The sequence below is a fragment of the Budorcas taxicolor genome, chromosome 1, assembly GCF_023091745.1.
Source record: "Budorcas taxicolor isolate Tak-1 chromosome 1, Takin1.1, whole genome shotgun sequence".
In the NCBI taxonomy this organism is placed as follows: Eukaryota; Metazoa; Chordata; class Mammalia; order Artiodactyla; family Bovidae; genus Budorcas; species Budorcas taxicolor.
The window spans coordinates 172,939,650-172,961,319 of record NC_068910.1 but is presented as its reverse complement, the minus strand read 5'-3'; the positions used below and the strand labels follow the sequence as shown (position 1 = coordinate 172,961,319).

The 21,670-nt window shown below is 46.5% G+C and overlaps 1 protein-coding gene across 1 annotated transcript in view; it reads right to left on the bottom strand.

Moving 5' to 3' along the window:
• Positions 1–21,670, bottom strand: part of RARRES1 (retinoic acid receptor responder 1) — a 43,584-nt gene that overhangs the window by 12,321 nt on the left and 9,593 nt on the right. Inside the window, exons 2-3 of the mRNA XM_052644061.1 lie at positions 3,622–3,684; positions 1,094–1,277 (exon numbers count right to left, since the gene is read on the bottom strand). Coding sequence (XP_052500021.1) covers positions 1,094–1,277; positions 3,622–3,684 — 247 coding nt within the window. The remainder of the gene's footprint in view (positions 1–1,093; positions 1,278–3,621; positions 3,685–21,670) is intronic.

Genomic DNA, 21,670 nt, shown 5'->3' with positions numbered 1-21,670 from the left:
ACTTGGGAAGCCCCCTTTTCTTCCCATTTGCACTTAGCTAAGCAGGGGATTAATCCCTAAAAAACTAGATTGTAAGTATTAGTCAGTGGTCTCCTTATTTCAGGCAGTTAAATACAAGCAAATTCTACTACAGTATGAGATTCTGATTCTTTGGAACGGGATTTAATCCAAGTTGCCAGAGTCCTATAATGAGAACGATCCAAGCTCTGCATTTGAGAAGCACAAAGAGCAGGATCCTACCTCCAGGTCTGTCAGAACACTCGGCCCCTATAATGGAGGGACACAGATGCAGTAATGAATGGAGACTGCAGGGCCTCCACGCTGAGATGGGTCTCTCTCAGCCTCTGGGCAAATGAGCAGGCTGAGCGAGAGAGCGACACAGGGAGCACTGTGGTGGCCAGATGTCAAGTCTAATGCCTAAGTGCAGGTGCAGAGATGACTTTGCGGTTTTGGAAATTGGATTTGCCGGTAAGTGCCCAGTCTCTGAGTGCCAGAGCAAATGGGCTCTGCTTCACTTCAGCTGAGTCACTGCAGAGGCAAGGTTCATTTCTCAGAAGAGACGGCACCACTGCCCATTAGCTCCAGACCTAAAATGAGATCAGCTCGACTCCACTACAGCCTCCCAGCAAGGCCCCAAGACAGTCGACTCGCCCAGCCCTGGTGCAGAACGCGATGCTGGGCATAGCCAAGGTCCTGGATAGGGTCTCATCACTTTAAGTTCCCAAAACCACCACTAGAAACCTCTAGAAACGTCTCCTCGGCTCCTGGACTCAACCCTGAAAACTGCACCTCTGTGTGTGGGTCCTGTTACAAAGACCTCCACCTCTTTTGCAGTCAAGCTCTTGCCCTGCCCGCGTCTGGGATGGAAGTGGGCAGGTGAAAGGGGCACAGATGGTTCCTGATGGAGTCACTATCTTGTATGGAGGAGGAGAACCGGAAAAGGATTCTTCTGAATTTTGTTTAAATAATGAGGTAAACCACCTTCTGTCGTTAAAGTGCCATTTGGGAAATAAACTTTTAGATGATCATTCTTCTTGAGATTTAGTAATGGCACACATTCCTGAACATAGACATTCCAGAGATGGGTATATACCAGGAATCCTGACTGCGTTCAAGGGGCTTTTAAGCTGCTTCATGAGCTTGTAGAGCTGGTAATCCTCTTCCTGTCTCCTCTCCTTCTTAATGAGCTGAGTACATGTCACATTAATGGCTGGTCTGGGTTTATCATTCCTGAAAAATACTTGAGCAGAACATGTTCCCAGACGTTTCTCACCTTCCTGAAATAAAGATTTTGGAATTAAAAAGGATGGTTCCTCATCACTTCACACCCACCCCAACGTACAAACACAAGACGGGGGAGCTCCCCATACATGGCAGGTATGCCCTGGCCTGCGTATGTAGTGGTCTGCTTTGTAGAGTGTGATTTTGGGGCTCACACTAAACACAACAATCTTCAGCCTTTGCTGTCTCTTAAATTCCTGCTTTCTGATGGTGCCCTTAGGAAAGAAGGCTGGGCATTTTCCAAAGAAATACTCACTGACAGCTGTGAGTGCTGCTCAGCTCAAAACTCTAAGACAGGTACTTTCCTCTCTGGGACCAATGTAATACTCAGTTGGAACTCAAGCTTGCAAACTTTGACCAAGAGGAAACTGATCTCCATGAACACAAGTGACAATACCATCACGCTGCCTGATGAATTTGGTCCTCTTACTCCAATTTTACAGATTAAGACTGACGATTAAAGAGGAACCTCCACGTGTCACAGCTAGTAGGTAAGTGGTCAGCCAGGACCTGAGCTGTGTCTGTGATGCCGGGGCCCTAGCTCTAGAGAGCCCCGAGATCTAATCTGGAATAAGCAGGAGCACGAACCACCCCTGAGGGGCTGCTCCAACTATCCACGTGACTGGGGGCTGTCGGCTTATACTCACCTTGAAACCTGGACACGCTGAGTGTTCTGGGATCGCCCTCACTTACTCTCTAACCCAGAGACACATGGAGCTGGGTAGCTGGATGCTTTAAGTAGACATCAAGTGCACGACTCATTTCTGGGACAGTTCTTTACCCTTTAAGGTCACTGATTCCTCAATCTAACAATAAAAGCCAAGGAACTGCTTCCCAGAAAAATGCATGTTCGCTCAAACCATCCACGGGGCCTATGATTTGAGGAAGTTCATGGCCCGAGTAAACTCCTGTAACAACTTGGTCAGTTGACCAACTAAGTTCTTTTCCCTTTTACAGTTATTTGAACTGGGTGGAGTCCCAGTTTTGTTTTTTTGGTTAAAACAACCAAAAAAAAAAAAAAGCCCACAAACAAATTGTAATCAAGATTGGATTTACCTAATAAGATCCCCCTCCTAGAACTAAAGCCAAAAAACCCACAAAAACTGCAATAGGCTTTCCTAATCATCAGTGCCATGCAGGGAAATGGTGAAGAGGCTTATCAAGGGCAAAAGACAGGGCCGGCACGTGGGCTCCTTTGAGGTCAAAGCTATTTCCAAAGCAGCGGAAAGGAAATGGGTGTTGTCCCCTTTTGTTTTATTTTTCTTTCCCCCCCCAGTTGGCCCCACAGAATCAAAGCAGTTGCCTGAAGATGAAAGAACTCTCCTCAGGCCCTCATTAGCTCCCCATGCCCTTCAGAGAAGCACAGCAGGTCAAAATAATCTAGGAGTCATTTTCCCTTTTGCTTTAACTGAACACCTCCGCTGGCAACACAGAAACCAAAAGCACCCTCCTTATGCTTTAATAAAATGTTAATTCTCAGGTTAATAAGCACAGTTGGCGTACTGTTGTCCGGTCAGTTCTGAATACTGGTAAGCTTTCTTCCAGAAGCCTCCACTGGAGGGGCCCTGCCTTCTCTGAAGCTCTGCCTCCCTGAGACACCTTGGTGCTGCCTGCCCACCCCTGCAGCCCTGACTCAGTGCCACATAGAGGGCTTTGGGCTGCTCCCTCCACCCAGGTTCTGGTTGATGCCTCCCAGCTCGGCCCAGCACTGGGAAGTTCATCTGGCTCTGATTTCTGTCTGGATCTCCTGTCAACTCTCTTCTTGACAGCAGGGGAAAGGAAACTTGGAGAATCATGGCCTGCTGGGTCACAGCTGGAGAGGTTGAAGGTGCCTGCGGGGTGACAGGCTGCTCTGGGTTACAGAATACCCCTGGCTCAGGGCAGCTCCCAGAGATGGTCTCCCGCTATGCCAGCCCACTAACGAGAAATGTCACCAGCTGACAGGAAAAGAGCAGGCTGGCATTTAGAAGTGAGTCACTCCAGGGATTCTGAGATGTGCAGGAGGGGCTGCGGATGCTAGAGCGCAAAACACCCTCCTAGTGACAAAGATGGCTCTGTGGACTGTTTTCAGAGCAACCCTGTTTAAGGTCATGAAGTTGTCCTGCCAAGCTCTAGTCTTTGATTCTTGAGAACAAATAGAAAACGAAGCAGGACAGAAAAACACACACACACACAAGTAAATCTCCAGGCCTCTATATACAGGTTTGATCAAAAAGTCTGTTCGTGTATTATGGAAAACTCCAAATGAACTTCTTGGCCAACCCAATATTAAGATTCTCACTTAAAAAAAAAAATCCATAAAGTTGTTAATGGGACACTTCACGAACCATGGCAGCTTACCTCTGCTCTGTAGAATTCTGTGGTAAACACCAAGTCAAATTTATATTCCTTCTTCTGATTAACCTGAAGCACAGAAATGGAATTTTAGCCAAGTGGAAGTTCTGTTAACAGAAATCAAACGTGAATATTCATTGGGAAGACTGATTATGAAGTTGAAGCTTCCATACTTTGGCCACCTGATGCAAAGAGTCAACTCCTTGATAAAGTCCCTGATGCTGGGAAAGATTGAAGGCAGGAGGAGAAGGGGACAACAGAGGACGAGATAGTTGGATGGCATCACCGACTCAATGGACATGAGTTTGAGCAAGCTCCGGGAGATGGTGAAGGACAGGGAAGCCTGGCGTGCTGCAGTCCCTGGAATCACGAACAATCAGACAAGACTTAGTAAGTGAACAACAACCGCTTACTCTTTTGGGATAACATGACATGCAAATGGAAGCTGTAGCACTTACACCTGAATAAAATCGATTTTTTTTTTTTAACCAGGAGAAAAGATCTCAAATTTTGGTCTGATCATGCCACTCTGCTTGCTGATTTGACAGCTGCTCACAAACAGGAAGGTTGAGAGGGGGAAACTGGTCCTGATGCTAGAAGCTGGCTTTGTGGGAGCAGCTGGAGGAGAAACAGACATGAGCACACAGGGTTGAGGAGAGGGTTCCCTCCTTCCCCAACCACTGGTGCCCCTCCATGCCCTGTGCTGGGCACCGGGCCTCAGCAGCTCCCCCTCCTGCCGCTCACAGTTGAAAACAGGATCCGGCGACAAAGATGCAGCCAGTAATGATGGGTTTCCAGGTGGTAAGCGAAGAAAGAGTGGGGGTTGAGGAAGGCGTCTGGGGGAGGAGCCCTCAGTGGAGGTCAAAGGGACAGTGCGGAAGCAGCACCCAGACACAGTGGGGGCAGAGTGGACCCGCACGGGAGGCCTGAGGTGGGGGAGCTCTGTGATGGGCTGAGCCTGAGGCAGGCTGAGTTACCACAGCAATCATGGTCTTCACTTTGGAGCTTCACAAGTAGGCATGCTTCTAAACTTTGGAAATGCATGTTTAGCCTTTTTAAACCTTTGAACTGATTCCAATGCAGAGCTTTAGAGAATACGTATCCATATCACTGAAGCCCATTAGACTGTTCAGAAGAACTTTGTTATTGGCCATCATTTTTTTTTTTTAAAGAGCACAATGATCATTCAGTAAAAGGGATGTTTTCTAGAGAAGAAAGAGAGCTTCTGCCACCCGGAGCTGAAGTTATTCCACACAGTGTTAAGTTATTCTGGAAACAGCCATTTCCCTTTTGTGGGGGGGGGGGGGGGGTGAGGCGGAAACACAGCCGCACGGGATCTTAGTTCCTCAACCAGGAATCAAACTCATGTACCCCTGCAGTGGAAGCAGAGTCTTAACCACTGGACCACCAGGGAATTTCCTCTGCTTCCTGTGAACTTCAGCCCAGGAACACAACCACCAAGCATGGTTATTTTAAGTAGACCAGATATCATCCATTCCTATCACAGACTTAAAAAAAAAATAAATTCTGGGAAACTGGAGAATGGAGAGTGAGGATTCTATGGCAATCGTTTACATAAGGAATATTTAAATGTGTGGATGTATAGATATTGCTGGGGGTCAAGGGGCACCCAGAGTCCATGTGTGAGAGCTGTTTGCTTAGGGCTCATTTTCAATCTCAAAACAAGTTCTGGTGGAAGCTGAGACACTGATTTCACTTACATATTCATACGAATTACAAAATTCATACACATGTGTCTGTCTTCTCAGCCATTCACTGTTTGCCACCTAGTATGCCAGGCACCAGGGAGATACAAGGAAATTAAACATCCTGTCCAGCCTGACCGGAAACCTGCACCCTGTGTGGACAGGATAAATCAACAGCCACACAGCGCAGCTTTCCTATGTGGCCGGAGCACATGTGTGCTGGGCACTTAATCTGGGGAGGCTTCCTAGAGCAAAGGGGAGCCAGGCAAAGACGTGGGAATGGAGGGCAGGGGCTGGCGTTTCAGGGAAGGCTGCAAAGCTAGGGAAAAGGCTGTCTGGGGAGGCTGGCGCAAGGTCACAAAAGCATTTTTTTGTAGAGGACTTGGAAATTGATCCCAAAGGCTGTGGGAACCCCAGTAAAGTAAACGCTGCAGCACTCAGACTGCTGTGCAGAGCAAAGCGCGACAGTTTAGATGGTGCCTTGGTCGGGGTAAAAGTCCAGTGCTCACTATTTGTATCATTATTAAAACCTATTCAAACCCACAGCTAACATCACACTCAACAGCGGACAGCCAACAGCATTCCCTCTAAGATCAGGAACAAGACAAAGCTGTCCACTCTCACCACTTGTATTCAACTTAGTTTTGGAAGTCCTAGCCTCAGCAATCTGAGAAGAAAAAAATTAGAGGAATCCAAATTGGAAGAGAAGTAACACTGTCACTGTTTGTGGATGACATGATACTATACACAGAAAATCCTAAAGATGCCACCAGAAAATGACTAGAGCTCATCAATGAATTTGGTAAAGTTGCAGGATACATGGAAATTCTCTGATGGTCCAGTGGTAAGGATTCGGTGCCTTCACTGCAGAGGGCCCAGGTTCAATCCCCGGTTGGGGAACTAAGATCCCACAAGTCACAGGGTGGCACACCACCCCTCCCCGCAGAGCTGCAGTATACAATACACGGAAATCTGTTGCATTTCTACACACTAACAACGAAAGGTCAGGAAAAATAAGGAAACTATCCTAATCACCACTGCATCAATGCAATCCCTATCAATTACCAATGGCATTTTTCATAGAACAAAAATTTTTGTCATTTGTAGGGAAACACAAATGACCTTGAATAGCAAAGCAATCCTGAGAAAGAAAAATGGAGCTGGAGGAATCAGGCTCCCTGACCTGAAACTACACTACAGGTAGCTTCCCTGGTGGTCCAGTGGTTAGGAACCCACCTTCCAGGGCAGGAGACAAGGGTTCGATTGCTGGCTGGGAAACTGGGATCCCACATGCTGTGCAGCAACTAAGCCTATGCACTGCGACTACTGAGCCCACATGAGCCCACACGAGCCCAACTACTGACCCACAACTCGAAAAGCCCACACAGAATGAGAAGAATTCACCTTCAAAATGCACAAGCAGCTCATATAGCTCAATATCAAAACAACAAGCAGCTCAATCAAAAACTGGGCAGAGGATCTAAGTAGACATTTCTCCAAAGAAGACATACAGATGGCCAAAAAGCACAGGAAAAGATGCTCAGTGTTGCTAATTATTAGAGACACGCAAATGAGTTTTCACCTCACACTGGTCAGAATGGCCATCATCAAAAAGTCTACAAACAATAAATGCTGGAGAGGGTGTGGAGAAAAGGAAACCCACCCATAAATGTTGGTGGGAATATAAACTGGTGCAGCCACTATGGAGAACAGTATAAGGATTCCTTTAAAAACCAAAAACAGAACTACCATATGACCCAGCAATCCCACTCCTGGACATCCACCCAGAGAAAACCATAATCTGAAAAGATACCAGCCCCCAGTGTTCACTGCAGCACTGTTTACGATAGCCAAGACACGGAAGCGACCTCAATGCCCATCAACAGAGGAATGAAGAAGATGGGGTATGTACATACAATGGAATACTACTCAGCCATAAAAAGAAGAAAATAACATCATTTACAGCAACATGGACGGACCTAGAGATTGCCATAGTGAGTGAAGCAAGTCAGAGAAGAACAAATATCATATGATACTGCTTATATGTGGAATCTAAAAAATGATAAAAAATGAACCTATTTACAAAACAGAAACTGAGTCACAGATGTAGACAAGAAGCTTATGGTCACCAAAGGGGGAATGCGGAGAGAGGGGTAATGTGGGAGACTGAGATTGACATATTCATGCCGCTATATATAGCTAATAAGAGCCTACTGCACAGCACACGGAGCTCTTCTCAGTACTCTATACATCACCTGAGGATACATGTTGATGTCTGGCAAAACCACTACAATATTGTAAAGTAGTTAGCCTCCAATTAAAATAAATAAATTTACATTAAAAAAGAGCGTATATATGCATATGTATAACTGATTTACTGTGCTATATGGCAGAAGCTAACACAACACTGTAAATCAACTATACTCCAATAAAAATTAACTGAAAAAAATCACATGAGGGAGAGAAAGAACTGTGCTGGGAAGCAGGGTCTGGTCCAAGGATGAGACTATGGAAGGCTGAGATCCAGACTCCATCTAGCTTGTGCTGCACTCAGTATGCCAGCAAATTTGGAAAACTCAGCATTGGCCACAGCACTGGGAAAGGTCAGTTTTCATTCCAATCCCAAAGAATGTTCAAACTACCCCACAAACTGCACTCATTTCACATGCTAGCTAGGTAATGCTCAAATCCTTCAAGCCAGTCTTCAACAATATGTGAACTGAGAACGTCCAGATGTACAAGCTGGTTTAGACAAAGCAGAGGAACCAGAGACCAAACATCCGTTGGATTGTAAAAAAGGCAAGGGAATTCCAGAGAAACATCTACTTCTGCTTTATTGACTATGGTAAAGCCTTTGACTGTGTGGATCACGACAAACTGTGGAAAATTCTTAACAGAGATGAGAATACCAGACCACCTTACCTGCCTCTTGAGAAAGCTGTATGCAGGTCAAGAAGTAAGAGTTAGAACCAGATATGGAACAACAGACTGCTTCAAACATCAGCCTAGTGTGCTACAGTTCATGGGGTCACAGAGTCAGCATGACCAAGCAACTGAAAAACAACAGCCTGTTTTTACTTTGGTTTTCTCCTGTCTGGAGCTTGCAGAGAACCGGCAAGGCTGTATATTGTCACTCTGCTTATTTAACTTATATGCAGAGTACATCATGTGAAATGCTGGGCTGGATGAAGCACAAGCTGGAATCAAGATTGCCGGGAGATATATCAGTAACCTGAGATATGCAGATGACACAATGCTTACGGCAGAAAGCAAAGAGGATCTAAAGAGCTTCTTGATGAAAGTCAGAGGAGAGTGAAAAAGATGGCTTAAAACTCAACATTCAAAAAACTAAGATTATGGCATCCAGTCCCATCACTTCGTGACAAATAGGTAGGGAAAAAAATGGAAACAGTGACAAGACTTTATTTTCTTGGACTCCAAAATCACTGCAGGTGACCACAGCCATGAAACTAAGACACTGGCTCCTTGGAAGAAAAGCTATGACAAACCTAGACAGTGTATTAAAAGCAGAGATGTTACTTTGCCAACAAAGGTCTACATCAAAGCTGTGGTTTTTCCAGAAGTCATGTATGGAAAAGTTGGACCATAAAGAAGGCTGAGTGGCGAAGAATTGGTGCTTTTGAACTGTGGTCTTGGAGAAGACTCTTGAGAGTCCCTTGGACTGCAAGGAGATCCAACCAGTCCATCCTAAAGGAAATCAGTCCTGAATATTCATTGGAAGGACTGATGCTGAAGCTGATGCTACAATACTTTGACCACCTGATGTGAAGAGCTGACTCACTGGAAAAGACCCTGATGCTGGGAAAGATCGAGGGCAGGAAGAAAAGGGGACTACAGAGGATGAGATGGTTGGATGGCATCATCGACTCAATGGACAACAGTTTGAGTAAACTCTGGGAGATAGTGAAGGACAGGGAAGCCTGGAGTGCTGCAGTTCATGGGGTCACAAAGAGTCAGACACAACTGAGCGACTGAAAACAATAGCTTGTTTATACTTTGGTTTTCTCCTGCCTGGAGCTCACAGAGAACCGTTAAAGGGTGTAAGTGGGACCTGCATGAAAGTAGCTGAACAAGGTGCCCCATACATCTGTCTCCAAGTCTCCTCGACACCAGACCCGAGTTAGAGGAACACAGAGAACACCCCCCCCCACCCCCCCCGCCCCGAGCCACGGGGACACCAACAGCTGAGATTCACAGAGGCAGTAGTTCTGTGTGCTGGCAGGTCTAAAGCTTGAACTGCTCGCTGCACCAGCCCTGTAGACCTCCCACCTGCTCCACGCATGACCTGGGAGTCTGCCCTTCACCTCCACTTAGGGGCCTGGGGTCAGCCCCCTTCACAGGAGTCAGGATGCCCCTCAGGCTGCTATCTGGGGGTCAGCAGAGTTGGTGGTACCACCATCATGCTCCAGGACATGGAAGAAGGCCAGGAAGCAGCTGGCTGTCATAAAAGGAGATTCAGTGGAGGTGGCGGTGGAAGCTGTGGCATTTCCTGTCATGCCCCCAGGAAGGCAATACTGAGAACAATCTTAAGGACCACCCACCTTTCCATAACTAATAAACTGGGCACACTTATTTGCTACCCACAAAAATTCACAAAAGCCTGCTTTAACCTTGATATAATTGTGCATATTTCAAATAGAGTACTTAAGACATTATTTGACTCTGTAATTTTTTTTGAAAACGCATGGAGGCTAAATGAGGAGCTGTTACCAAGTTCAAGCTCGCTCTGCTCGCCATTAAGATGAGTCAATGAACCTAGACAAGGTGTTGGGATCAGGAAGGGACTGTATTTGGGAACCGGCTGACTGAGAAGATGGCAGGCTAGCATCTCAAAATAACCATCTTGTTGGGGCCGGGCTGCCAGATTCTTTTATGGATCAGAGCTGGGGGGAGGGGGGAGGTGAGGAAACAAAGTAAAAAGCTATTCAATCCTTATAAATGTGCCCTGGAATGGCAAGCCTCAGGCAGGGTGATGCTTTTGCTTCACTTCCTTCACAGGTGGGCGGCTCAGGTTACCTCCCTGAGGCAGACCACTATAACAATAAAAGCTGCAAAATAAAGGTTAAAGTCGCAGGAGCAGATCCAGAGTAAATTCAAAATTAACCCTTCCCAGTTACAGCACCAGTACCTACTCTTTGTGGGGAAAGAAACACCTGCAGTAACCAAGGCTGTGAGCTGAGTCAGAATGGAGCTGTCCTTCTGAAGAGTCATTTTCCTTCCTGATTTGCTCTGCTTCTTTTGTATTAATCAGGCACTCTTAAAAACATCTACATTTTGTCCCAAATAGGATTTTTATATTTGTGGTTGTACTTTATCATTTATCAAGACTCAGTCCCTTTATCTCCCCTAAAGGCCTCTCCCGGCTCCCCTCCTCTGAGTCATCAGTTCCTCTGAGGCCAAGTTGCTGGTTCTCCAGAGATAAGGTGGCAGCCTTGGAAGACCAGTCAGGGCCGTCCGGGATGAGTGTCTCACGCTCCTCAGGGCACTTTAGGGCCATGTGTTCCCTTGGCTGTCTCTGATTAAACTACCCTGTGATGAAGAGGTCTCTGTAGTTCAAATCCACCCCAGGAGTTCTGAACGTGAAACAGGGCTGGGAGCAGGAGGACAGGGAAGAGACTGTCACAGCCACCCTCGGGGCAGTCAGGCCACAGGAGAAGGACTTCAAATAGTTCATGGTACAGCTGATTATTTGATCACGGATGACGTAGGAGCTATGAAAGGATAACTGGAGAAGTGATCTAGTCTGGGGACCAGAAAAGTGACATTTGAGCTGAACTCTGAAGTTAAGAAGGAATTAACTTTGGGGATGTCAGGATGATGGTACATGTGCACATGTTCATTGTCTCTGACTCTTTGAGACCCCATGGGTTGTAGCTCACCAGGCTCCTCTGTCCATGAGATTTCCAAGGCAAGAATACTGGATAGCCACTCCCTTCTCCAAGGGAACTTCCTGACCCAGGGATCAAACCTGCCACATTGTAAAGCAGATTCTTTACCATCTGTGCCATCTGGGAAGCAGGATGACTGTGAGTGGCTGGCAAACATTCCACACAGAAGGATGTGGGATGAACCAAGGTGGGGATGGCAGAAATGCAGGGTAGAGTACGGTAGACAGATGCGGATGTAAACTAGCAGGTCAACATGGTCAGCTAAATACATTACTCAGGTCAGAAATAATCACTAGAATGCACATTTTGTGTTAGTACAACGTTATTAAATCTACCATCATTTAAAGGAAGCTTATATGTATAGAACAATAGTATATACCCTCTAGGGCCTGTGCTGGGTGAGGTTCTAAGCATATCACATGTCTTACCTGGGTTAACAGAGCTCTGAAGGCCTGTACACAAGAGATGCAGCTAAAGAAGCAGGGAGGGACCACTGCACAACTGTTACATTGGCAATAAATGAGAAAGTGCATAAGGCCAACCTGTTGGCCAAGGCTGGGGGTTCATGGCTGGTGGAAGGTAGCCCGGTGCAGCCTGGCTGCGGGGCAGTCTGGATGACTCAGCCAAATCAAGATTATACATACTTTTAGGATCCAATAGCTACTTCCAGGTATGTATCCCAGAGAAACGGTGACACTGTAACAGGGGACTTATGGGATGTTCCTTGAGGCATTCTGTGTGTGGTGGGAAGTTGGAGACAATCTGCTGTGCCTCCCTGGGGGGTAGGCAGGTAGAATGGGGGTACTATGCAGAAGGGCAGGAGGAGAAGGGGGAGACAGAGGATGAGCTAGTGGGGCGGCATCACCGACTCGATGGACGTGAGTTTGAGCAAACTCCAGGAGATAATGAAGGACAGGGAAGCCTGGCGTGCTGCAGTCCATGGGGTCACAAAAAACTGGACATAACTAAGCAACTGAAAAACAAGCACAGATCACAGCGGGGAGAGGTAGCCAAGCAGCCATCCTTAGAGCAACTAGGAGAGACCCTCAAGGCAGGAAGTGAAAACAGCAGACACAGGAAAATGCACAGCAAACCACTTACGAAAATGTTTTAAATAAAAATTTACACACACAGCAACAATCTCTCTCATAAGAACATTCACAGGGACTTCCCTGGTGGTCCAGTGACTAAGACTCAGAGTTCCCAATGCAGGGGGCATGCGGTTTGATCCCTAGTCAGGGAACTAGACCCCACAGGCTGCAACTAAGACCTGGCGCAATCAAACAGAAGAAAACACAGACAGAGGATACATCAGCCCTTCTAGTTCCCCAAGGGAGGTGGGAAGAATGGTGCAGACAAAGAATGTCGCCTACCATATCAGCAAACAAAAACTACTGCAGCCATAAAGCCCCTACAGTGCGCCCTGAGGGGGATTCAGGAAGGAGAGAAGCAGGACACTGGCCCTAAATAGTTGAGGTATCTATCATAGGAATGATTTCAATGAGCCCAGACTCCTGCATCTTCCCATACATACACAAGCTCTAAACTCTAACTTGAAATGTCTGTATTTGTGACTAACAGTAATCTTGTCATCTTTGGATATTTGACATTTTTCCCCCCAGAAAAAACTCCTACATCTCCTGGCTCCTCCCTCACCTCTTTGAAACAGTCCCTCAGCACAATCTGAAAGGCTGTATCCTGGGCTATAGTCCTCAGTGAGTCCACCAAAGAGAACAAACTTCTCAACTCTTAGGTTATGCATTTCTTCAGCTGACAGATCCGGTGGCCAGTGAAGGGACCTAGGGCAGGCTTCTCTGCTTCACCCGGATCCGGAGCTGAGGCACCAGCAGTGGCCTCTTAGCCCAGCCTGCCTCCTCAGAGAGAGTTGCAGTGAAAATGACAAAAAGAGGAGTGAGGTTTTTTCTTTCCCTTTCTTGACAACAAAGAAGATTAAACACAACAGTGAGCAGGCCTGAACATGCCCTAGTTTGTTTTTCTTTTTACTTTAACTGCTCCTAACTCTGCAGGTCTGCAAAGAAGTTTGCTTTTCTGCCTTCTAACTGCAACTGTGCTGTGCTGTGTCAACTGTGCTGAGTCACTGTGCTGTGGCTGTGCTGAGTCACTCAGTCGTGTCCAGCTCTTTGTGACCCCATGGACTGCAGCCCTCCAGGCTCCTCTGTCCATGGGAATTTTGAACAAGGCAAGAATACTGGAGTGGGCTGCCATGCCTCCTCCAGGGGATCTTCCCAACCCAGGGATCAAACTCAGGTCTTCTGCATTGCTGGCAGATTCTTTGCCATCTGAACCACCAGGGAAGCCCAATAATACTGGAATGGGTAGCCTATCCCTTCTCCAGGGGATCTTCCTGACCCAGGAATCGAATCAGGGTCTCCCTCATTGCAGGTGGATTCTTTACAAGTTGAGCTACCAGGGAAGCCCCTGCAGGAGCTAAACTTCACACCTGTTTTCCTTTGGCTCTATGCTAAATGCATCCTGCACCTGGTGTTTACCCTTGCAACACTCTTCCCCTTATAGTTCTTTTTACAGATCAGTACGAAGGCCACAGAGCCAGCCAACCACCCGACTCAGTGACTGGGCGCCTGACGCAGCCTATGACTGTCTTTGAAACAATGCAAGAGGAAACAATCAAGATGCTAACCCGCCTGTTCCTCATCCCCAACTCCTGACTGCGAGCCCTCATCTTATATAAGCCCCTAGCGAAGGGTGGGGGGGAGGGGGCGCACAGATCTTGAGGCATAAGCCTACTGGGTTCCCCTCTCCACCGGCTGAGAATTAAAGCCACCTTTCTATTTCCTCGAAGCTCTGTCTCCGTATCTTTGTTTGGCTTCAGTGGGCAGAGAAAGCTAAGATGTTGGCTGGTGACAAGAGTACAGACAAATGTGGGTGAATCTCTCCTGGCTTGCAACTCTCCCAGCAGTGGCTGAGGGTCCCAAGTTTTACTCGGTGGTGTTAACCTCCTCTTGCCTCCAAGATTATCCTGAAAACTTAGTTTCAAGAAGAGGTACCTGGGTTATCCTCAGTTGAAAGACACTGAGTAGGGCTGGACTGTGTAATTAGGTGGGAAGCTGGCCTGTTGTTTTAACTTGGATTGGCTATTTTAATAGAGTTTTTCAGAATAAAATGGAAGATATCTCATGAGAGCTTTCAGCTCCAAGGAAGGAGATCTCCTAGTGGGCTTTCTCAGGCAATTGAGAAACTTGTGGGAGTGCTGGAAGCACGTCCTCATACCACGCAGCTGTCCCTATAGGGAAACCCACACATTTTAATTAAAAACTTGCTCTGCCAGGGATGAGCCTACGAGCTGGCCACTCTGATGGGAGCACTCAGAGTGGTCTTACACTGCCAGAAGGAGAAACTGAGACACCGGGAGAGCTGGATCGACTCTAGGGTGACATCTAGCGGCGTCAAGCTTACAAACAGCACACAGGTCCACGGCAGGATTGTCACCAGCATTTTACCTCGACAAACTGACTTTCAATGGGGAACAAAGCGTTCAAAGCAAAAGAGCAGTAGATTGCCAGCCTCCAACTAACACCCCAGCCAGGTTCCTGTACGACACATACGGAGATTTATACTTGCAAATACTCACTTCACTGGAAGAACTATACTAGGAGCTCTCAACCTAAAATGGTCAAATTGGGGCTCTTTTAACATTCTGAAACTCATTTTTAAGTGTGTATGCAGCTAGAAAGAGCCTACTCGATAAAATATCTTTTCAGAATTCAGAAACAAAGGCCCTTCTAGGAGAAACTTGCATTTCTCTCCCTGTGTCTTTAAGATGTAAATGCTCTACCTGATTTTCTTAAGTGTGTGTGTGTGTGTGTGTGTGGTGTGTGTGTGTGTGTGTGGTGTGTGTGGTGTGTGTGGTGTGTGTGTGTGGCGGGTGTGTGTGTGATGTGTGTGTGGTGTGTGTGTGTGGTGTGTGTGCTGTGTGTGTGGTGTCTGTGTGGTGTGTGGTGTGTGTGATGTGTGTGTGTGTGGTGTGGTGTGTGTGTGTGGTGTGTGTGTGTGGTGTGTGTGTGTGGTGTGTGTGTGTGTGGTGTGTTTGTGGTGTGTGTGGTGTGGTGTGTGTGGGGTGTGGTGTGTGTGTGTGGTGTGTGTGGTGTGTGTGTGGTGTGTGTGTGTGTGGTGTGTGTGTGTGTGGTGTGTGTGTGGTGTGTTTGTGGTGTGTGGTGTGTGTGTGTGGCGGGTGTGTGTGTGATGTGTGTGTGGTGTGTGTGTGTGGTGTGTGTGCTGTGTGTGTGGTGTCTGTGTGGTGTGTGGTGTGTGTGATGTGTGTGTGTGTGGTGTGGTGTGTGTGTGTGGTGTGTGTGTGGTGTGGTGTGTGTGTGTGGTGCGTGGTGTGTGTGGGGTGTGTGTGTGTGGTGTGTGGTGTGTGTGTGTGTGTGTGGTGTGGTGTGTGGTGTGTGTGGGGTGTGTGTGTGTGGTGTGTGGTGTGTGTGTGGTGTGATGTGTGTGTGTGTGGTGTGGTGTGTGTGTGTGGTGTGTGTGTGGTGTGTGGTGTGTGTGTGTGTGGTGTGTGGTGTGTGTGTGGTGTGGTGTGTGTGTGTGTGGTGTGTGGTGTGTGGTGTGTGTGGGGTGTGTGTGTGTGGTGTGTGGTGTGTGTGTGGTGTGGTGTGTGTGTGTGTGTGTGGTGTGTGGGGTGTGTGTGGGGTGTGTGGTGTGTGTGTGGTGTGTGTGGTGTGTGGTGTGTGGTGTGTGTGTGGTGTGTGGTGTGTGTGTGGTGTGTGGTGTGTGTGTGGTGTGTGTGTGTGTTGTGTTGTGTATGGTGTGTGTGTGTTTGATGTGTGTATGGGGTGTGTGTGTGTGGTGTGGTGTGTGTGTGTGGTGTGTGTGTGTGTGGTGTGTGTGTGTGGTGTGTGTGTGTGTGGTGTGTTTGTGGTGTGTGTGGTGTGGTGTGTGTGGGGTGTGGTGTGTGTGTGTGGTGTGTGTGTGTGTGGTATGTGTGTGTGGTGTGTTTGTGGTGTGTGGTGTGTGGTGTGTGTGTGGTGTGGTGTGTGTGTGTGGTGCGTGGTGTGTGTGGGGTGTGTGTGTGTGGTGTGTGGTGTGTGTGTGTGTGTGTGGTGTGGTGTGTGGTGTGTGTGGGGTGTGTGTGGTGTGTGGTGTGTGTGTGGTGTGATGTGTGTGTGTGTGGTGTGGTGTGTGTGTGTGGTGTGTGTGTGGTGTGTGGTGTGTGTGTGTGTGGTGTGTGGTGTGTGTGTGGTGTGGTGTGTGTGTGTGTGGTGTGTGGTGTGTGGTGTGTGTGGGGTGTGTGTGTGTGGTGTGTGGTGTGTGTGTGGTGTGGTGTGTGTGTGTGTGTGGTGTGTGGGGTGTGTGTGGGGTGTGTGGTGTGTGTGTGGTGTGTGTGTGGTGTGTGGTGTGTGGTGTGTGTGTGGTGTGTGGTGTGTGTGTGGTGTGTGTGTGTGTTGTGTTGTGTATGGTGTGTGTGTGTTTGATGTGTGTATGGGGTGTGTGTGTGTGTGGTGTGTGTGTGGGTGGGTGTGTGTGTGGTGTGTGTGTGTGGTGTGGGTGTGGTGTGTGGTGTGTGTGTGTGGTGTGTGTGGGGTGTGTGTGTGTGGTGTGTGGTGTGTGTGTGGTGTGGTGTGTGTGTGTGTGTGGTGTGTGGGGTGTGTGTGGGGTGTGTGGTGTGTGTGTGGTGTGTGTGTGGTGTGTGTGTGGTGTGTGTGTGTGTTGTGTTGTGTATGGTGTGTGTGTGTTTGATGTGTGTGTGGTGTGTGGTGTGTGTGTGTGTGGTGTGGGTGTGGTGTGTGGTGTGTGTGTGTGGTGTGTGTGTGGTGTGTGGTGTGTGTGGTGTGGGTGTGGTGTGTTGTGTATGGTGTGTGTGTGTTTGATGTATGTGTGGTATGTGTGTGGGGGTGTGTGTGTGTGGTGTGTGTGTGGCGTGCGGTGTGTGGTATGTGGTGTGGTGTGTGTTGACAGTCTGGTCTCTACCATCTGGAAGGTACACATATGGTGCGCAGCTGGCAGCCCATGGAACAGACTGGGCTTCTGAGAAGACTCCGTCCGGCTGAGGCAACTCTAGGGCCTTCTGTCACCTTAACCTTTGCTGCATCTACCTGTACAACAAGATCTTTGCTTTCTGAGACTATTTTGGGGAGTGTGTTACTCATTCGGTTGTGTCTGACTCTTTGCCATCCATGGACTGTAGCCCACCAGGCTCCTCTGTCTGTGGAATTCTCCAGACAATACTGGAGGGGGTTGTCATTCCCTTCTCCAGGGGGGCTTCCTGACCCAGGTAGTCTATAGGGACAAACGAAAATGGATATAGAAAGCTGTAGAAGATTTGTAGAAAGGCTGCTCTGACAAAGTTATTCCATGCATGGTTCCGTTTGGATTGACTTTAATTAGATAAGTAAATTTTGTTGTTGAGGGTGGGCTGGTGCAAGACTGGAGTTTGGTTTTCTCTCTCTTTTATAAGAACACAGTTTTCTTATGAACTATTTTTGGTAACATTGTGAGTAGCTCTGCCTTCTACATGATCTGTCATTTGCCTTAAATATCTTTTATTGTCTCTTTGGTTGAGTGAATAAGCATTGCTTCAGTGACCTATGATCCTGTTTGACCAAGTGTTTTAAAAACTTGATGTTTTTTTAAAAAAGAACAAACTTCCCAAATATCAAATTCTAATTAAGATTCTTTTGACCCCCCGCTAACTTTGGGATGCTTCAAAGGACCCCTGAAACGTCCCAAAGAGAGAGATTAAACTAATTAGGTTTATCTGGCATGTTAAATTACATGGGTAGCACTATCAACTAAGTGTAGCAAAACTTTCATCTTTTATAGGTAAATGTCATTAATGTAGTCATTCCAAAAGTTTTACAGAATTCCTAAAAATCTGATGTGTCATAATACACTGTTATTAGTCATCATCTTTAAAAGGTTGTACGCCACAAAAATAACTAAATTTCTTGTCAATTATTTTGTAAACAGATCTTTAACCATGCCACTTTAAGTCTTTTGTCATTTATAGACAATCATTGTTTTACTCTCATGCTTTTACAAAAGGAGGATTTTTCAAGAAGATTCATAAAAAGAGCTTTTTGACAAATTTGTTTCTGATAACTTTGAGATCATACCACTGAACTCAGTGAGAAATTACAAAACTCTAATGGAAAACCTAATGACTTCATACAGATCAACTGGAATTACACAGAACTGAACAAATGGATAAATATGATTTACAATTTTATGACTTCTGAAATATTCTAATTTTTAATGTTTGTTTTCCAGAAAATCTTTCCTCTTATACTCTTTTTTGATCTACAACAAGCTGATAAAATATACCTTTGTAAACAAAGATGAAACATTCATCTTTTTCTCTCTACATGATCCTTCCAAAATTTGGCTTATCCAGCTGGCTCCCCTGTGAACTTGATGGCTTATTGCGACCAGATTACAACTAGCTACACTAACCATTGTTTTAATTTTTTCTCGTTGTTTTCAAATTACTTATGCCTTGTGTCTTTCTCTGCTGTATTTTATTAATGTTACTCGCTGTATTACCTATATTCTATTTTATAAGACTATTGTCTCTTTCATTACCCAATGCACAACCAGGCCACTGAAAAAAATTAACGATGGCTAAACGTCTTGAGGCAATCGACCACATATATAAGTCTATATAAAATAACTGTAACAGTAAAATTCTAGATATGGGAAGAAGCAACAAGGGAAAACATTTCCTGGATGATAACTGACTAGTAAAACGGTCAATTCAGAGGATTTTAGATAATCAACAGGGCCTCATCCAAAAAATTTAGCACACTGAATAAGCTATCAACAGAATCCTCACCTGATCTAGGAATGAGCTTTCCTAGAGCCATGGGACAAAACTGGTCATGAAATGCCTCCCAACTGTTGGTCAAATTTATGACCAAGAAGGCACTGTGGACAAAGAATGGTGCCTGCCATTTCAGTAAACAAAGGATACTGCAGCCTTAAGACCCCAAAAGTGGACCCTGAGAGGAAACCAGGAGGGAGAAAAACAGGATATTGCTCCCAGATAGTTAAGATGTGTATCAAAGGAATGATTTCAATGAGCCCAGACTCCTGCATCTTCCCATACGTAGAAAAGCACTAAAATCATTAACTTGAGGTGTCTGTTTTAGCAATCAGCAGTAATCTTTGGAAGTTCAACTACATGTTTGTTTGTTCTTTTCCAGCAAAATCTCCTACATCTCCTAGCTCTCCCCTTACCTCTTTGGAACAGTCCCTCAGAGCAATCTGAGCAGCTGTATCTGGGCTACAGTCTTCAGTTAAGTCCACCGAATAAAACAAACCTCTCAACTTCCAGGTTCTGCTTTGGTTTGTTTGTTTGTTTCTTCAGTTGACAATGGGAAAGGGGATAAAAGAGAATAAACAATCATCAGAGAGGGGTCTTCAGGGAGCAAAGGTGATGAGGGTATTACTCCCTCAGCTTTGTACCTGGGACCAACAAGTGCAAGAAGTTAAGTCCAAAGTACCTTGGTGTGGATGTCTCCCACCCTGAACCTTAAACTTCTGGCTTTGACCTGCATATTGGTGTGACCAGATCTGTGAGTGCAGTAAACTGCTTACTGTAGTGATTCTGAATCTAGAGGCTCTGCACCTGGGATGAAGCCGAGGTCTCAAGTTCAGGTGGTCCTCCCCTGCACTTAGAACATGTGTTGCTACACGTGATAACATGGTACAAAGCATGTCGTACAAAGCTAATCCATTCATTAAAAGATGTTTTCTTAAAAGCTGAACCTTTTTTAAGAGCCAGGTCTGTCGGGAAGGGGACAGGCAGGTCTGGCTTCCCTGATGTGAGGCGTGTTCCCACAGAGAGGATCACAGGGCTCTGTTCCTCCCATCCTCACGCTGCCAAAACTGCCCATCTGCAAACAGATTAGGAAGCTCCACAACCCTCTCTAAAAGCTCGGCTCGGGGCACAGCACCTCATTCTAATCTTTTCCAGAATGAGGCTTTTTATATAAACAAGTCAGCAAACAAAGCAATTGACCGTGTGGGTGTATAACCTGAAGGAATGTTAGCAACTCTTTGCTACAGATTTCTAATTACGTATAAAAGAGGACTTAGGTACTATAGCCTAGGAGTAAATGCATTACAGTCATGGACCACCAGTGATGTGGTTCATGTTCTCATCTGTTTTTTGTGTGTTCTGTCGATTTTATAGGTTTCTTGTTTTTTGTCCCCAAAGGCCACGAACAAGGATAGTCCCCCGCAGCCGCCCTCTCTCAGGACAAGCTCTTTAGAAAAGTGACCAGCACATTTATTTGGGGCATTCCTGGTGGCTCAGATGGTAAAGTATCTGCCTGCAATGTGGGAGATGCAGATTCGATCCCTGGGTTGGGAAGATCCCCTGAAGAAGGGGATGGCAACCCACTCCAGTATTCTGGCCTGGAGAATTCCATGGACAGAGGAGCCTGGGGGCTGCAGTCCACGGGATGGCAAAGAGTCAGACATGAGACATGACTGAGAGACCAACACTTCTCTTCACTTGGAGTCATTTGGGAGGGAAACAGGCCACTTTAAAAGTCCTGTTGAATAAAGTGTACCAGAGAATGCCTTCAAAGTACAACTTATCTCACTAGATATTTTTTTTATAAACAAAAAAATGCTCCTCAAATGTCTATCAAATCAATGTTGAGCATTTATTCAGGGACTGTGTATAAAGCATCCTGCTAGCCACTGGGCAGCATCATGATAAAAGCTACATGTCAAATATACTGAACTCTCACTACATGCTTCATGTGGCTCGACACAGTGCCCAGGAAGTACTTAACACAGCACAAGAGTCCTTTCAGGGAAATACTGATCTTATCCCCATTTAAGGATGAAGAAACTGAGGCATTTGCCCAAAGTTAAGGAATTAAGTCCCAGAGGTACTAAGTAGTGAAGCCTGGCTCCAGACCCCTGTTCTTCCCTTGCATAGTGCAGAGGTCACACATACAGACCCAGTCACTCCCTCTAAGAGAGGGCAGAAAGAAAGCTGCTGGGGTTTGCGTGGGAAGTGTGTGTGCGCGAGGTTTGAGAAAGGGAGGGAGGGACAGAGAAATTGACAGAGCTGGACTGTGCTTATAATCATGCTTCCTGTAGACAAGACAGTGAAGACCTTCTGGAAGGGAGATGCCAGGCAGGGTGTGTTCTGTTTCCTAAGGCTGCTGTAATGAAGTACCACAAACTGTGTGCCTTAACAGGACAGACATGAATTCTTTCACAGCTCTGAAGGCTACAAGTCCAAAATCAAGGTGTCGTTTAGTCCCTCTTAGGCTCTGGACAGAATCCCCTCTTGCCTCTCTGAGTTTCTGGTGGTGGCAGGCAAACCTTGGTGTTCTTGGCTTGCAGCTCTATCACTCCAGTCTCTGCCTCTGTCTTTAAATGGTGTTCTTCTCTCTGTATCTTCACATGACCTTCTGATAAGGTCATCAGTCACTGGGT